Source organism: Propithecus coquereli, unplaced genomic scaffold, assembly GCF_000956105.1.
Source record: "Propithecus coquereli isolate 6110/MARCELLA unplaced genomic scaffold, Pcoq_1.0 Scaffold68, whole genome shotgun sequence".
Taxonomy (NCBI): Eukaryota; Metazoa; Chordata; class Mammalia; order Primates; family Indriidae; genus Propithecus; species Propithecus coquereli.
In genome coordinates, this window is record NW_012152840.1 from 1,541,858 (window position 1) to 1,556,015 (window position 14,158).

At 38.0% G+C, this 14,158-nt stretch overlaps 1 protein-coding gene across 1 annotated transcript in view; it reads left to right on the plus strand.

The window, feature by feature from the left end:
• NCOA7 (nuclear receptor coactivator 7) overlaps nucleotides 1-14,158 on the plus strand; it is a 69,337-nt gene that overhangs the window by 884 nt on the left and 54,295 nt on the right. The window contains exons 2-6 of the mRNA XM_012660788.1: nucleotides 902-1,009; nucleotides 5,389-5,502; nucleotides 6,075-6,200; nucleotides 8,458-8,642; nucleotides 12,715-13,727. Coding sequence (XP_012516242.1) covers nucleotides 902-1,009; nucleotides 5,389-5,502; nucleotides 6,075-6,200; nucleotides 8,458-8,642; nucleotides 12,715-13,727 — 1,546 coding nt within the window. The remainder of the gene's footprint in view (nucleotides 1-901; nucleotides 1,010-5,388; nucleotides 5,503-6,074; nucleotides 6,201-8,457; nucleotides 8,643-12,714; nucleotides 13,728-14,158) is intronic.

The window sequence follows — 14,158 nt, forward strand, 5'->3', positions numbered from 1 at the left end:
GCTTACAGAGTCAGCCACCAGTCTTGACCCAGGGCTACAGATGGGACCTTCTCAGTGACATTCATCAGAGTGACCTCCCATTGGCAAGTCCCTCTGGTGACTCTGGACAGGGACTTCACCCTGGGACATTGACATACTACAGGAAGCCAACTTCTTTCTGGGTGGAGCTATTTTACTGTGAAGTTTCTCATCTTCTCCCTGCCCGCTATTGCTACTCCTTCTCTACTATAGAAGGAAAGAAAAGTATATACACCTGGAACATAAGTCACAAGTTTTATAGATTTAGAGAATAACACTAATTTGGCTGACCATGGAAAATTATCATTTTAATGACAATGAACAATTATTGGTAGCTAATCTGCATTTCTTTCAGATTTCCTTGCTTTCCACAGTATTCATTTGTCAGCTATTTGAGTGCCCTCTGTGTGCCAGGCACTGTGCTGAGCACAGGGGAAAACAGCCATTAACAGGCCAATGTCCAGCAGCCTATAGTGCAGGGATGAGATAGACAAATGACAGAAATTACAAGAGAGGAGGTAGCCCCACTTCCCCAATGGGTGGATACTGTGTGTGTCTTCTTTCTTTTCTTCTCACAGTTTTATGTTATAGCTCTTCGACATCTACTCTGTATACCTAAGTTGTGCCCAAGTAAAATTAGAAATCCATTAGTGGACAGTGAAATTTGAGGACGAAGGAGCCTGGTAATGAACTGCATTTCAGACTTTGCTTTTATGTGATTTTATTAAGAATTGAGAATGCATCCACTATTTTTCATAGTCCTTCTGGATGGAACTATTACGTTTTCATTTCCTCATATTGTGAATAGATTAACATTATCTATCAAAAGGATTTTTTTTTTTTTTGCTTTATAAATTGACTCTGATTTGTTTGATTATTCTAGGCTGGAAGCCAGGATACCCTAAACTCCATAGCACTGAAGTTTAACATCACTCCCAATAAATTAGTGGAACTGAATAAACTTTTCACACATACTATTGTTCCAGGCCAGGTAATTATTTTCTTGTTAAATATGACTTTAGAATTTCGTACATATCTTTTATTGCCATTTTTAATGCTTCACTGTTAGCGTCACAGGATTGTCTTCAATCTTTCCTCTCCTTTAGATCCAAGAATTCCAAAAGGAACCTAACTCTATGAACTGTTCAGAGATGAATACTTTGCAAATCATTAATACAGTTTGTTAGAGCTTTTGTTCATTTATGTAGTAGGTGTTTCTGAGGGCATCAAGAGAAGTTCTAAATTAATGTGACTTTGTTTTTTTCCTGTTGAATATAACAGATATTCTCAGACTGTTTAATTCAGAATTGCAAGTTTCAACTTAGTCCATTCCTCTGGGGTAAATTGTGGCCATTGTTTTATTTTAATGTAGGCAGAATTTTGAGATTTTTGTCTCAATTTGATACCATGACAAGAATGGTCAACCTGATCAAAGACAGAGGCATATTCAGCAGGACTGTCCACAAAAGGCCACCCTGGTTTTTTTTTCTAGGTTTTTAGTACAGTCATGTACAACATAATGACGTTTCAGTCAATGATGGACCACATAAGATTACTGTATTTTTACTGTCCTTTTTCTATGTTTAGATACACAAATACTTACCATTGTGTTACAGTTGCCTGCAATATTCTGTATGGTAACATGCTGTACAGGCTTATCGTAAGGAGCAATAGGCTGTAGCATATAGCCTAGGTGTGTAGTAGGCTGTACCAGCTAAGTTGTGTGAGTACACTCTATGATGTTCAAACAATGACAAAATCACCTAACGATATTTTCCAGAACGTATCCCAATCATAAAGTGATATGTGACTGTACTTTATTTATTAAACTGAATGGATTTGACAAATTGTGTAATTTTGCCACTCTAGGTTAATCCAGTAAACTTTTTTTAAATACCTTCTACATGACAAGATATTCTTGTATCTCCACTTTAAACCATGTTCAGCCAGTAAATTTAAACGGCTCAGTCACTGAAGGAACTTAGCTGAGGCCAAGTGTCCAGTCCCCTCCATAGAAGTACTTGGTTGCCATGAGCACATTTGGGTTCCATTGATAACTTACGAGGGCATCTTCCTGCAGCTCTGCATTATAGTGACATTTAATTCTTTCAGAATAGATAATGCTACTTTGAAGCACAACTTCATTCAGGCAATGATGATGTTATTCTTTGCATTTCTTTCAAGGGCAGCACATGAAGGCAACAGGGTCACAAGTTGACCAGTTTGTACTGTAGTATTTTTGGCATTTATGTTCTTGTCAAAAGGAGAAATTAGTATACTGCCAGCACCAGGTAATGTGTGTGGGAGGGGGGATATCATTAAAACTTTTCAAAAATTAATAAATTTTTATCTCTAGGGTAACTAACAGACTTTAATCTCTTTCACTGTTGGACTAGTCTTAAATCCACTAATTAAAAGGCAAAAGACTATAGTCACTGGAATTTAGTAAAATAATTTAGGGTGATTCTTTATGCTATGTCCATAAACAGAATAGTTGATTGGTGCTAGATTAAGGTCCAGGAGCTGATAGGAACATAAGAGCTGTTTTAATACGCCTACTGTAATGGTAAAAGCACTAGAAAAAGGAGCCCCAAAGCTTTGTTTCCATTTGGCTTTGTATTAGCTACATGACCTGGGCAAGTCACTTCCTTTTTTGTATCTCAGTTTCCTAATCTCTAAAATTAGAATTTGGGCCTTATTATCTCAGATGTCCCTTCTAGCCTTTGTTGTGTTGTCCAGCCCTTACAGAGTTAAATAGGTATGTGCTGTTAGCTGTCCCAGGACCCATCTATACTCACGATTTTTGCTGGCAAAGATCAGGGATTGAAAAGAGTGAAACAGATTGAGGACCTTTCAAAAACTACCGATGACCTTTTGATTTCAAGGATTATAAAATACTCTATTTTGGTGCTTGGAAGTGTAGGCATCCCTCTCATCGCAGTACATCTGATAAATCAAAACCAGTTTGATCTGCTCTGGTTTCAGAAAATGTGAGACTCATCCTTCTGGAGACTGATTTGATGATCACCTTGAGATAGAAAAGAAAACTGGTCTGGCTGGGTCAGTGACCTCACGTAAGAGTGATTTTAAGAGGAGATTACCTGAGAGTTTATTGAACTAAAATCTTTTTCTAGACTTTTCGTTACATCAGAAGATAAAAAACAAGATCAGACACATTTAAGAAAAAAAAAATAACTGAGGCGTAAAATGTTCTTGAGAAGGTCCTGAGTTTGGCTGTTAGTTCTCAATACATCAGATTTGAGGACATATATAAAAAATGGACTTTTATAAGTAGTTTGTCTTGAGCACACTCAAAAATTATACTGTGGATATATACTTTAAGATGTTTTCATGTTCACAGGATACCTTGGCTACAGATGCTTAAAATTTTTTTCTAGGCTAAAATGACAGTCTTGCTTTATAGTAAAGACTTTTAGGACCTCAAAACCACATTTGCCAGTGTTGGAGCAAACCCAGAATTATTTTCTGAAGGCAGCAGGAAACCTTCACCACTCCCCGGGATCCAGGCTTACTTCCATGCTGAGGCAGCACATGTTCTGACTGCTACTCACCTCTACCCACTGTGCAGGTAGCTGTTTAAGCAGAGGAATAGCCCTTAGATTCAACATTTAGAATGTGTCAGACCATAGAATCTCAATCTGTGTTGTCTAATACTTTCCAGGAGTTCAGGTACAAAAATATATTAATGGACAGTTGCTTGGGAAAAATGTTGTCCATTCATTCCTCCAGTTGAGCTATTTAAGGTAAATAAAAGCTGTATACCAAAACCACATAATGTTAGTCCTTTGTAAATTATTTTTACAGAACTCCAAAATTGGGCATTTGCCGTTGACCCATATTAAAGATGTTAGAAAGAACAGTCTTCTAAAACTGGTTGTTGTATTTACTGTTAGTGTGTCATCAAGGACAAATAGTTCAGTCTAGAACACTCCTTTTCATGAGACTCCATGAGGAGGAGAAACTGGTTTCTTCTTATATTATGGAAATTGAATTCTGCTCACAATTGATGTCCATCTCTGCATTGATCATATGGAAACTCAGAGCCAGTTTTGTGGCCCACTTCTCAATGAGTGTTTAGTAATTTTGGAGCATTTATTTTCAGTAGTAATCAGTCCTTACCTTATATCCTCTTGACTTTGATTTTCCCACCTTTATCTTACTGTGTCTTTTATTGTCTCAATTTTTTTCCGGATTGAAGTGAGAGTTAAATAACTAAAGTTAAAACAGATATATGGCCAGAAGGATGGGAGACAGTGAATAATAGTATTGATCAATGATCAGTTATATGATTATCTCTGAATTCTGTCTTATAAAGGTCATCATTTGAAGATTATATTTGACATACACCAAAATGTAGCATGTCTCATTAAAAGAATGCTAAATGACAGGATCATAATAACATTTTGAGAACCAGAATATTTTCCGGAACAGAGTTATTTTGTGCATTTTGGGGAGGGGCTTCTTATTTTTATTTATTTATTGTTTCAGACAGAGTCTCGCTCTGTCACCCCAGGTAGAGTGCAGTGGCATCATCATAGATCACTGTAACCTCAAACTCCTGGACTAAGACATCCTCCTGCTTCAGCCTCCTGAATAGCTGGGACTATTGGCATGCCCCATAGTTCCCGGCTAATTTTTCTATTTTGTGTACAGATGGGTCCTCGCTGTTACTCAGGCTGGTCTCGAACTCCTGGCCTCAAGTGATCCTCCCACCTCAGCCTCCCAAGAGTGCTGGGATTAAAGGCATAAGCCAATGCTCCTAGCCTTCTTCTATTTTTAGATAACCCAGACACTGATAGAAGAGAAAGTATTGGGATTATTGTATTGATATTACTTTGTACAGTTTATCATATGAGCACCTTAGTACTTTAGACCTCAGGGCCTGCTTAGAGTTAGCAAGCCTGGATTGGATCCATTTCTACTTGACACAGGTATTATGTTTAGACGCATAACATGCTTCTCTCTCCTCAGTTCCCTTATGCTGTTAGTCCCCTTGCCTGGAGGGCTCTCCCACCCTCCCGTGTAATTTCTGCTTATTCTTCAAGGCTTCACTGGGACCTGCTTGCTTCACGTGGCCCGCCCAGAATACTTACCCACCTTGTTCTCCCCTCTTCTGAGCTCCTGCAGTGTCCACAGACGTGTTCCACACCCTTTGCACTGCACACATTCAGATTGCTGAGTTATTGTTTCATGGATTAGTCTAGAAGACCCCAAGTTGCTTGTGAGTTCTGTGAAAGCCAACGGCGTCTTAGTCATGCATTAAACTGAGCAGAGCATGACTTCACTGAACACTGGCTAGTGGTTTGCCTGATTCTTGGGACTTCTTCATCTCTTCTTTCCTATTCTCAGGTCCTTTTTGTGCCAGATGCCAACTTTCCTTCCAGTACCTTAAGGCTATCGTCATCCAGTCCTGGTGCTACTGTCTCTCCTTCTTCATCAGATGCAGAATATGATAAACTGCCTGTATGTATGTTGTGCGCTTCATGTGCTGAAGTTCACTTTTATCAAAGAGATTCTTTGTGAGTTGCAGAATTCAACGTGTTATTTTTTTTTTTACAAGTTTACATCTCAAATTCTCCCTGCAGAGTTGGGGTTAGGTAATTGGAGAATGAAATGCATCCTTTCCAAGAGAAACCTGTTCACATTTAAGGTCTCAAAAGCAAAAATGCATGCCTCTGTAAAAGTATGAAGTTAAATTCCCAAGGAAATAGATAGTTTATTTGTACTCCTTTTTTTTTTAAGAGAATTTGAATTAAGAGTCTAATATGAAGTGTTTCATTGAGCTTATGTTCTGAAGACATTTTGTTAGCCAGTTTTAGGGGTTCATACATATGCCCTTGTTTTTTTAAAAAAAAATCTTAGTTTTATTTGGATATCTATTATATTTGTGATATTTTTAAAGGAAGAAGGACACTGCCTTTTTTAATGTTCAAGTTAAATAGAAACAGTATGCTTACAGGGAACTTATGTAACTTGATTTATACACATAATTTGTTCTGAAAAATTTTGATTTTGGAAATTTTTGCTTTCATAAGGATGCTGACTTAGCACGAAAGGCCTTAAAACCCATTGAAAGAGTCTTATCATCTACTTCTGAAGAAGATGAGCCAGGCGTGGTGAAATTTTTAAAAATGAACTGTCGATACTTCACTGATGGAAAGGTATATTGCTATGTAATTTGTTTCCTTTTCTTGGAATCTGTGGAAAACGAAACAAGTTTGCAAATTACTGGAAGGGTGGCTACCTTAAAAGAAAGTTTCAGTTTCAGATTTGACAAGCACCTATTAGTTTTCCTCTGTTGGATGCCTGGCATTTTACTTATTGAGGGAAACACAATCACTGAGTGGAAATGTGATTCTTTGTGACCTTGGATTTATCCCTTTGCCTTTGAGTTCTTGGCCTGTGAATTGTTAGGGAGACATTATAGTAAACATTTAATAGCAAACGCTGGAGTCAGACTCATTGAATTTGAATTCCAGCTCAACCACTCACTAACTCTGAGACTATGGGCAAAGTATTTAAATTTCCTAAGCTTCCATTTTCTTCATCTATAGAATAGGAACAATAAAAAAATTAACTGATAGGGTGTGATAATTAAAAGAGATAATTCATGTTAAGAGTTTTGCATCCAAACTAGAAAATGGTAAGCTCTTAACCTGTGTTTGCTATTAACAATGCTAATGTTAATATCTGCTATTTAGTTTTTTGGTTGTTAGTGGTTTTTGTTTTTTTTTTTTCCTTCACAAAGAACAAATCCAACTTTTAGTGAGCCTCTGAAGATGGGGCTATGTTGCTATCCAGTGAATTCCTGTGATCATAGCAGAGACTTCCTATCAGGTTTCAAATAATAGGAAAATATGCATTGATCTGCATTTCTAACTTTTGCAAATAAGAATAAGTAATACTTAAAATACAAAACTTTTTTTTACAAAAGAGCTTTATTGAGATATAATTCACATATCATACAGTTCAGCCATTTAAAGTGTACAATCCAGTGGTTTTTAGTTTGTTCACATAGTTGTAAAATCATCATCACAATCAATTTTAGAACATTTTCATCACCAAAAAAAGAAACTCTGTAACCATTAGCAGTCATTCCCCATTTCTCTCCCCTCACCGCCTACCCTCTCCACACCCCCACATCCCAGACACAGGCAGTCACTTATCTTCTTCACGTATCTATGTATTTGCCTATTCGGGGCATTGTTTTATTCTTCCTATCTAACTGCAATTACATAGCCTTTGACCAGTATCTCCCCATCTCTCCCTTCCTTCTAACCACCCATGGCTCTGGTAACCACCATTCTACTCTCTTCTTCTATGAGATCAACTTTTTTAGCTTCCACATGGGGTGAGATCATGCAGTATTTATCTTTCTGTGCCTGGTTGATTTCACTTAACATAAGGTTCTCTGGGTTCATCCATGTTGTTGCAAATGACAAGATTTCTTTTTTTAATGGCTGAATAATATTCCATTGTATACATATATTACATTTTCTTTATCCGTTTATCCATTGATGCACACTTAGGTTGATTCCATATCTTGGCTGTTGTGAATAATGCTGCAATAAATGTGGGAGTGCAGATATCTCTTTGCGATACTGATTTCATTTCCTTTGGATATATACCCAGTAATGAGATTACTGGATCTACAAAATTTTTCACAAAGATGATCACTAGACTCATTAAAGGTACCAAAATAAATTATCTGCCTTAACGGAGTCATTTGTATCCTTCTGTCCATGGTAGATAATATCCCTGTGCCCATTAAGGTCTGTAATGTAATCTGACCAAGCTTTAGACTTTTAAAATCCCACCAAGCTACTGCTTTATGTTTTTACTTTCTATAGATCAGCTATATTCACTCTGGCTGCAAAAATTTCATATGCCTGTTGAGGTTGAATTTTGCTGGATGTGGCCCCTGTAAACATTTTAGAGAAGAAGATTGAGACTATTCTTTGGCACCATGATTCTGAGACAGTTGCTCCCTTAGCACAGTACCAGGCTCTTGCTAGACATGTCATGAAGCCTTGCTAAGTGAATCGTAAAGCCCTGTGGTCTCAATCTGGAAAGCACTTGGGACAGCCCCTCTCATTTTACAGAGAACTAGGACATCTGAGACACGCATGTGTGAACCAGGATCGCTCTGCAATTGTGCTGTTGCAGCAGCTGTGCTAGAATTGGGGTTGGTTGATTGCCACAGCAAGGCAAGTCTGTTTTCTCTGCCTGTCCACCCAGCACCCAGCATTGCATTTCTTCAGCCTGGTCTTCCGGCTCTCATACAGGGGATGTGATTGTCACGTAGGATACTGTGGTTCACAGTCAATGGAATGGCAATGCGAGTCAATTAAAGCTTCTGTGGTGGTTGCTGAAAACATTTCTCCCTGGAGTGATTCTGTCTTGTGCTTTCTCCTGCAGGGTGTGGTTGGAGGTGTCATGATTGTCACTCCTAACAACATCATGTTTGACCCTCATAAGTCCGATCCCTTGGTTATCGAAAATGGGTGTGAAGAGTACGGCCTCATCTGCCCCATGGAAGAGGTTGTTTCCATTGCCCTCTACAATGACATTTCTCATATGAAGATCAAAGATGCCTTGCCATCGTAAGAGACATTTCTTTGTTTACCAGAATAAAAGGGGTATTAAGAGAATTACATACAGTTAAAAAATGAGGGCATTTGCAAGATTGAGGGATTGCGTAGAGGCGAATTTGAAGGTGGATGATTTGTGCACTAAATATAAAAAATAGAAAAAATGAGAAGAAATGGAAATGATAAAGTCAATGATAAGCGAAAGTTGAACATAAAGGAAAAAAGCAAAGAAGCCAGCAGGTAAAAATGGTGTTTGTTTGGCTTATTTTTCTGAAAAGCAATTGCATGATCTTAATAAATTTATGAAAAGAGAAATGGTATTTCTCTGAAAGAATTTTAGTCTGATTACCAATAAGTGAATAATGCTTTCTTTTGGGTTTAATTAAAGAGAGTTATATTTGTCTTTATTTAAATTTTAGGAAAGGCAGTCTTCCTACCTCATGTCCTCCCTTTATCCTGCATGGAGAGAGGTTTGAGTGGACAGCGTAGCAGCTACCCCCTGGCACACGCATGGTGCAAAAGGGGAATAATACTAATTGGCTTTTTCTCTAAAGTATAGATGAATACTACTTTAGTCCCAATTATTTTTGCCTTATAATGCTGAGTTTATTGTAGCAAGGGGGAAGCTCCCCATGAAGAAAGGGAAAGAGTTAAGAAAGCTTAGGGAATCGATTAACTTATAGGGATAATCCGATTTTCACTGTCCTTTTGCCCTGGGGACTCACATGAAAAGAAGGGAGGGTGACTAGGGAACTAATCCAGACACACAATCCCTGGGGGTTTATAGAAGCAGGTTCCCCTGGATGCCTATGGTCCTTAGCATCTGATCCACTGAGCCCTTTCCCAGCCCCAAGCCACTGAAAATACCACCAGAACAGGGGCGCTGAAGTAGTTTCTAAATTCTGCTGCCAGAAGTGTTCAAGTGAGGGGTGTAGGACGTGTGTAGTAAGGCGGTACTGCACGACGATTAGGTCTGGAGTCACACTGCCTGGGCTTCTCTGGCTCTGCCGCATATGGCTCCATGAGCACATGAGTTACTTGACCTTGTACCTCAGTTTCCTCTTCTGTAAAATGGAGTTAATAGTATTCTTCAGCTTACAGGGCTGTTGTAAGAACTAAACACATTGATATACCAAAACTCTTAGAAAGAAGCCTGGTGCTTGATAAGTGTGGACTGTTATTATTTCAACTTTTAGTTCATGTGGAAATCTTGTTATCCATGTGGATTGAGGCTTCTAATGCATTTAACACATGCCTCTTTTGTGCCAAGCATAGGAAGATGAGTGGGTTATGGCCCTCCCCTTGAGGAGCCTGAAGTTGACTGGGTGCAGCAGATACATGGACAGGAGCTGTAACTAAATGGCACTGTAAACACAGCAACACACATAGTGCTCCATGAGAACCCATATAGGGGAGTGTCCCACCGCCTTGGAATCTTAGATGAGGAGGAGGAGAGGAAGTGAGAGAGCTAGTTTTAGAAAGAAGGAATGAATTTCAGGTTCTCTGCAACAAGGAAAAAAGTGGGTAAAGATATAGGTAAGTTTAGAAGTAGATGGCCAGTGACATAGGGTCATTTCTTACTGGGAAATGCCTTCTAATGGAGTAATACTATTGTACATCTTCAGCCTAGGATATTAAGTATTCTGTTTAATAATAGAAAGGGAAGGTACATCTTTAAAAATTTTTTTTTCTCAGTGTGATATTATGTTTAATGATCTAGAATTCAGGGATAATGCTGTGACTGCAGGAAGAGAGAAGAGTTATGAATTGGCTGCCAGTTTGTTGAAATGATTTCAGGGTTGTGCATTGATTTCTTCCTTGGATGCAGGTATATTAAGGATTTTTAGTCTAATGAACAAGAATATGTGAGTGGAATCAGTGTGAAATAACCTTTGTATTGCCTTCAGAATTTCATCCATTGTTTAAAAGTTTAAAATTGCTTAAAATGTCATTATTCCTAAAAGTTTAATGGTAAAATATTAAGTGCAAATTATCTGGCTGCAGTGTGCAAATAGTTTTTGAAAGTCTGTGTGTGGGCCAGGCACGGTGGCTCACACCTGTAACCTCAGCACTTTGGGAGGCTAAGGTGGAAAGATCAGTTGAGGCCAGGAGTTCAAGACCTGTCTGGGAAACATAGCAAGATCCTGCATCTACAAAAAATAATTTAAAAATTAGCTGGGTTTGATGGCCCATGCCTATAGTCCTGACTACTCAGGAGGCTAAGCCTTGGAGGTTGAGGCTGCAGTGAGCTATCTTAGCACCACTACACTGCAGCCTGGGTGACAAAGAGAGACTCTGTCTCAAACAAAGAAAAAAAATAAAATGTGTTGTTTATAACATCTCTCCTCACCTTCAAGTTTTGTATTGTGTGTTCGTGTGTGCACGACATTTTGTAACTCCAGATGCCACAGAGTAGGAAGGAAACAACTGAAGGGATTATTGATCATCATTAGATGCCCGGCTAAATCTGGAAAACATTAATTAACAACAGAGCCAGTTGACACCATTATGTGCTTTGCCCCAGCTGTGCTTGGCAGCCGCAATGCAGAAAAAGCAGGTGGTTAAATTAATCCCAAGTAGGGTATTGGCAGCTTGGATTAGGTAGAAGAACAGGAAGGGAGGGGTGGACAAAGTAATTTAGGAGGCTAATTTTTTATGGGGGTCAAGCTAGGTAGGGAAGGAAGAGTTGAGAAAGGGGCTTGGATGTTTAGGAAGAAAGTTTTACTTATTAATTAAGTATGTGGAGAGCTGGTTTTTTTGTTGCAGGACTTCTTACAGCTTTGGATATGCCAAATTAAATTTTGACTTTCAGTGTGGAGATTATGCTACATTACAATAACTTACTTCACTCTAGGATTGAAGCATCTTCAGTGTATCCTGGGATGCTAGTGCTGGGCAGAACATTTTGTATACACAGGTTCCTGCAGAACAGAGACTCTGTCACGATTGTATTTTATAATATAGCACTTAGGGGCTCAATGAATGCTCATTGAATCGAAATGAATTATGAATTAAAGAAGCTTTTTTAAGCATTTATCAGAGCCAAGCAATTATGTAGGCTTTTATTTTCTATTGGAAAAAGCATGGAGCTTTCCATTCAAGTGATTTATATAACTTTGGGAAGACAGTCTTCTTATAACTTCAAAACTGCCTGATACTTTGTTGCTTTATTGTCATAACCTGAAAGCCAGAATAATAGATAAAGTATTACTTAAAGATGATCTAGCCTTTTTAGAAAATATAATTATTTCTGAAATTGAAAAAGTTATTTTTTAAAAGGGTTTTTATATCTCTGCGTTTTTAACCCCATAGTGCTACTGCTACTGGTTGTGGTACGTGGAAATACAGGGTCGCTTAAGATATTTCCAGTCATATTTTTAAAAGTATATGTTTCTTGACTGTTTATTTTAAGCTCAGAAGAACATGTTTAACCAATATTTTTTAGTAATTCAAATCTGAGTAGTAAAGCATCTCTTATTAAGGAAAAATAATTAGCTAAATTTGGAAGCATCAGATCCTAAGCCATGAAACCCAAAATCAGGGTTCAAGGTCACTTACTTTATATAGAGCAGTTAAATGAGTAGCTACCACGTCAGTGAGCCTTTCGAGTTAACGTAGTATTTTCTATAGTATTTTATAAAAAGGAAAAGCTGTAGACTTTGGCACAAAAATATTTCCTTTCCTTTCCTTTGTCCTTTCCTTCATGAAAATCAGAAACATTGTTATTAAGATTTCATATTTAAAAATCTTATGGGTAACATCTCCATGTTCATGCATAACTTCCAAAACCATTGTGTGCTTCTAGTAGGAATGTACAACTCTCATGGTTCATTCTTTTGCCATTTCGTTTAGTTGATTTATGTTTCATTTTGAAGTTAATTTCTTGATTTTATTTTCTTATTCTGAAATCATTTAAACATAAATTTATGTTATGGTATATTTATGTTTTGGTTTTCGAATGGGTTTTAGTTTTATTTTTTGCCTTTCCTCCATTTGGTTTTTGATTTTATTTTTAACATTCCATGTGCACCCACCATTTTTCCCCCAACAGTGACCTACCTCAGGATCTTTGTCCTCTGTACAGGCCTGGAGAATGGGAAGACCTGGCTTCAGAAAAGGACATCAACCCGTTCAGTAAGTTCAAATCCATCAACAGGGAAAAACGACAGCAGAGTGGAGAGAGAACCATTACTTCAGATTCCAAATCAACAGGACCTTTGGAGAAATCAACAGAACACACACATATGAAGCCCTCAGGCAGCTCTGTGTCAGAAAAATTAAAGACACTGGAATCTTCTAGGGAGACAACCAGTGACTCTCCCTCAGTGACTAAGCTCAGCAAGGAACCTTCTGACACTCATGCTACATTTGAATCTTCAGCCAAAGAAAACTCCCTTTTAGGGGAAGATGATGACTTCGTGGACTTGGAAGAACTTTCTTCTCAAACTGATAGTGAAATGAACAAAAGAGACACCTCGAAGGAGTGCCTTTCTCTTGACCCGGAGGAGCTAAAGAAGGCTGAGTCACAAAGAATTAATTCTGCTTTGGAAACGCAGGTGCAGTCAGCCTTGAACTTTCCAGGAACAGGGAATGATGTTGAACTGAAGGGGGCCCTAGATTTAGAAGCCTGTGAGAAGCAAGACATAATGCCGGAAGTGGACAAGCAGTCTGGTTCCCCAGAAAGCCAGGTGGAAAACACACTGAACATACATGAAGATCTAGATAAAGTGAAACTCATTGAATATTACCTTCATAAGAACAAAGAGGGGTCACAGTTATCTGAAAATTTGCAGAAGGCAGAATTAAGTGATGGCAAAAATATTGAACCGGTGGGAATAGACATCACCCTCAGTAGTTCTCTTTCTCAGGCAGGTGATCCCTCGATTGAGGGCAATAAAGAGCCAGATAAAACCTGGGTGAAAGAGGGAGAGCCCCTTCCAATGAAACTAGACTCTTCTACAGAAGGAAATACAATTAAAGAGTCTCTAGACTCCCCTCTGGAATCCACTCTGGACAACAGCTGTCAAGGCACACAAACAGATAATAAATCGGAAATTCAGTTATGGCTATTAAAGAGAATTCAAGTTCCCATTGAAGGTAAGTTGTTTTTCTTTAATGTCTTTGTGTTCTGTTATATAATTGCTTCTCTAAAACTAATACATGTAATACCAAAATAGTTTGAGAACAATATTTTCTTGATAGAATGTATCCTTACTAATCATAGCATTAATAATTAGAGGGAAATTTGCAAGATACGATATCCTACTTCAGGAACTTGAACAATTACACAGATTTTTAGAGTTTTACTTCAAAAGTAGTTTACTTTTTAAAAAATCTTTCAAATAACCTTCCCTTTTTACCTTGAATTTCTAAATCTAAAGGAATTTAAAATGTTTTTTGAGGAGATTTAAATTCTAAACTGAATTGCATTCTGGTGTAATTGGGTCCTCAGTGCCATTCATTAGTGTGCATTCTGATGGAGTGTCACAATTCTCCATTATTTGCTATTCTCTTGGTTTTTTTTTTTT